The sequence below is a fragment of the Austrofundulus limnaeus genome, unplaced genomic scaffold (assembly GCF_001266775.1).
Source record: "Austrofundulus limnaeus strain Quisiro unplaced genomic scaffold, Austrofundulus_limnaeus-1.0 Scaffold1015, whole genome shotgun sequence".
Lineage (NCBI taxonomy): Eukaryota > Metazoa > Chordata > Actinopteri > Cyprinodontiformes > Rivulidae > Austrofundulus > Austrofundulus limnaeus.
In genome coordinates, this window is record NW_013953417.1 from 96,570 (window position 1) to 98,814 (window position 2,245).

Consider the following 2,245-nt stretch of genomic DNA (forward strand, 5'->3'; position numbering starts at 1 on the left):
GGTAACGAGCGGAGGCTACACCGTCCAAAATCACAGCCTCTTTTTTTCCGGTCTTCCCGGTCTACCAAGGACCCGGCCCGCCGAGACCAGGGAGTCTGGGTCCTCCGGAGGACCCGGCCTGTCGTTTTGGACACAGCCTAAGTTTCCATTCTCGGCAGGTTTCTAAGGTTCTTCTTCTACATATTAAAAAGTTGTTAAACATCTGAGTGGTGCACTACTGCTACTAGTGGTGAGAAAGTGTATTGCACCTTATTCAAAATCAATGTGGTCTCACGGCCCTCTGCGGCCCAAAGTTAAAAACTGTTGTTCTTTTGAGGCCCTCAAGGTGGCGCTGTGGGCCGCGGCCCATAGGTTAAGAATCTATGAATTAGTGGAATGGTTCTCTCTACTTCTAAATACCAATAAATACGATGATGATATTTTATAAAAAATAAAAATATTATCTGCATAACTGAGACTGCTGGTGACTTAAATATTTATTTAAACAAGACAACAAATAATTACGTTTTACTGTTAAACATCAGTTGGGTTTATGGATGGATGGACTTTAATTATCCTTATGCCTGTTAGATAAATATTCTGATGAAGCATGCACAAGGCAAGCTTTTGTGGTAAATGTACATTTATATGAGTTTATATATGAACTCACTCATTTGAAGCTAAATTCTCAAGTTTTTTCACTTTTTAAACAAAGCATCGCCATCAGTCTTTCAGATTTTTGGTGATGGTTGCTTAATGATCATAGCATTGTTTTTCCTGAAAAACATATCTAAACTGTTTTTGATTGAATGCAAATCTGTTTGCATCAAAGGGTGTGGATGATGACTCTCAGCTACTACCACACGATTTTAGCTCCGTGTGTTTAAAGTTATTTTGTTGAAGTTTCATTAACTTCTTTCCTAAGATGAAAGAGAATAGAAATGATTTAGATATGTTTGAGAAATAGCTATTTGATATATTATTTTTGATAAGTGGTTGTTAGATATTGTGCTAACAGAGACGGATTAACACTCTCACTTGCACCGGCAATTACATGATTGACTTTTATGACATACGTCGATTAAAAGAAAAGTTAATCCTGTCAAAAGACCCAAGGAAACAGTTGAACAAAACCATTCTTATTCTTTTATGTTTTCAAAGCAGACATTAAATTCTTTATTAAAGTCTTGAGTTTTCAGTTTGCTTTTGTTTGATTGCACCACATTCAGGTTCTAAACGACACCTGGGTCTCCTTCCCCTCTTGGTCTGAAGACTCCACGTTTGTCAGCTCCAAGAAGACTCAGTACGAGGAGCACATCTACCGCTGTGAAGATGAACGCTTTGAGGTGAGTGACACGTTCTGGGTCACTCCACCGACTGTATTCAAGACTTCAGTGACACCTGGATTTTCTACTACAGTTGGACTTTGTCCTTGAGACCAACTTGGCCACCATCAGGGTGCTGGAGACGGTGCAGCGGAAGCTGTCCCGGATGTCTGCGGAGGAGCAGGCCAAGTTTCGCCTTGACAACATGCTGGGCGGCTCCTCGGAGGTTGTGCATCGTAAAGCCATCCAAAGGATATATGGAGACAAGGCTCCTGATATCATTGATGGGCTGAAGAAAAACCCAGCTGTGTCCGTCCCCATCGTGTTAAAAAGGTGAGCAGAGAAGCAAAACCTTCATCATTTACTGATTCGCTCTAAAATTTGGCCCTTTTTTATCGTTTTGAACCTTTTGAATATTCTTACTGTACCGTTTACCAACACGTCTGTTGAAATTGTTGTGAGTGCACCGTTTGACTTTGGCTTCCCTTTTCAACCAGGTTAAAAACAAAAGAGGAGGAGTGGCGAGAAGCACAGCGAGGCTTCAACAAGATCTGGAGGGAGCAGAACGAGAAGTACTACCTCAAATCTTTGGACCACCAAGGCATCAATTTCAAACAGAACGACACTAAAGTGCTTCGATCCAAGTCTTTACTTAATGAAATTGAAAGCATCTATGATGAGGTAAAGATTCACTCCTGCATTTCTCTGTGATCTGATTGGATATTGTCTGTGTTTCTCAGATGGGACAGATGTTAGGGTACAAAACAAGCTTACAGAGGTGCAGCCAAACCACCTTTGTCCAACTCCGATCACAGTAGCTGTGTTTCCATTGCAAATGTGCGCAAAACTTTGTCGATGTTCTGTTAATGTCGAAAAACACAGTTTTACAACGGCGGTGTTTCCATTAAGTAAGAAATGTTATTAAAGTCACGTGAATACGT

The 2,245-nt window shown here is 40.8% G+C and overlaps 1 protein-coding gene across 3 annotated transcripts in view; it reads left to right on the forward strand.

Annotated features, from left to right (window-relative positions):
• sin3aa (SIN3 transcription regulator family member Aa) overlaps window positions 1-2,245 on the forward strand; it is a gene marked incomplete at its 5' end in the record, with an annotated part of 38,700 nt that overhangs the window by 21,779 nt on the left and 14,676 nt on the right. For all 3 annotated transcript variants that reach the window (XR_001312279.1, XM_014030202.1, XM_014030203.1), the window contains 3 exon segments: window positions 1,209-1,325; window positions 1,399-1,637; window positions 1,802-1,985. Coding sequence is in view for 2 of the 3 variants with exons in the window: in XM_014030202.1 (XP_013885656.1) it covers window positions 1,209-1,325; window positions 1,399-1,637; window positions 1,802-1,985 (540 nt within the window).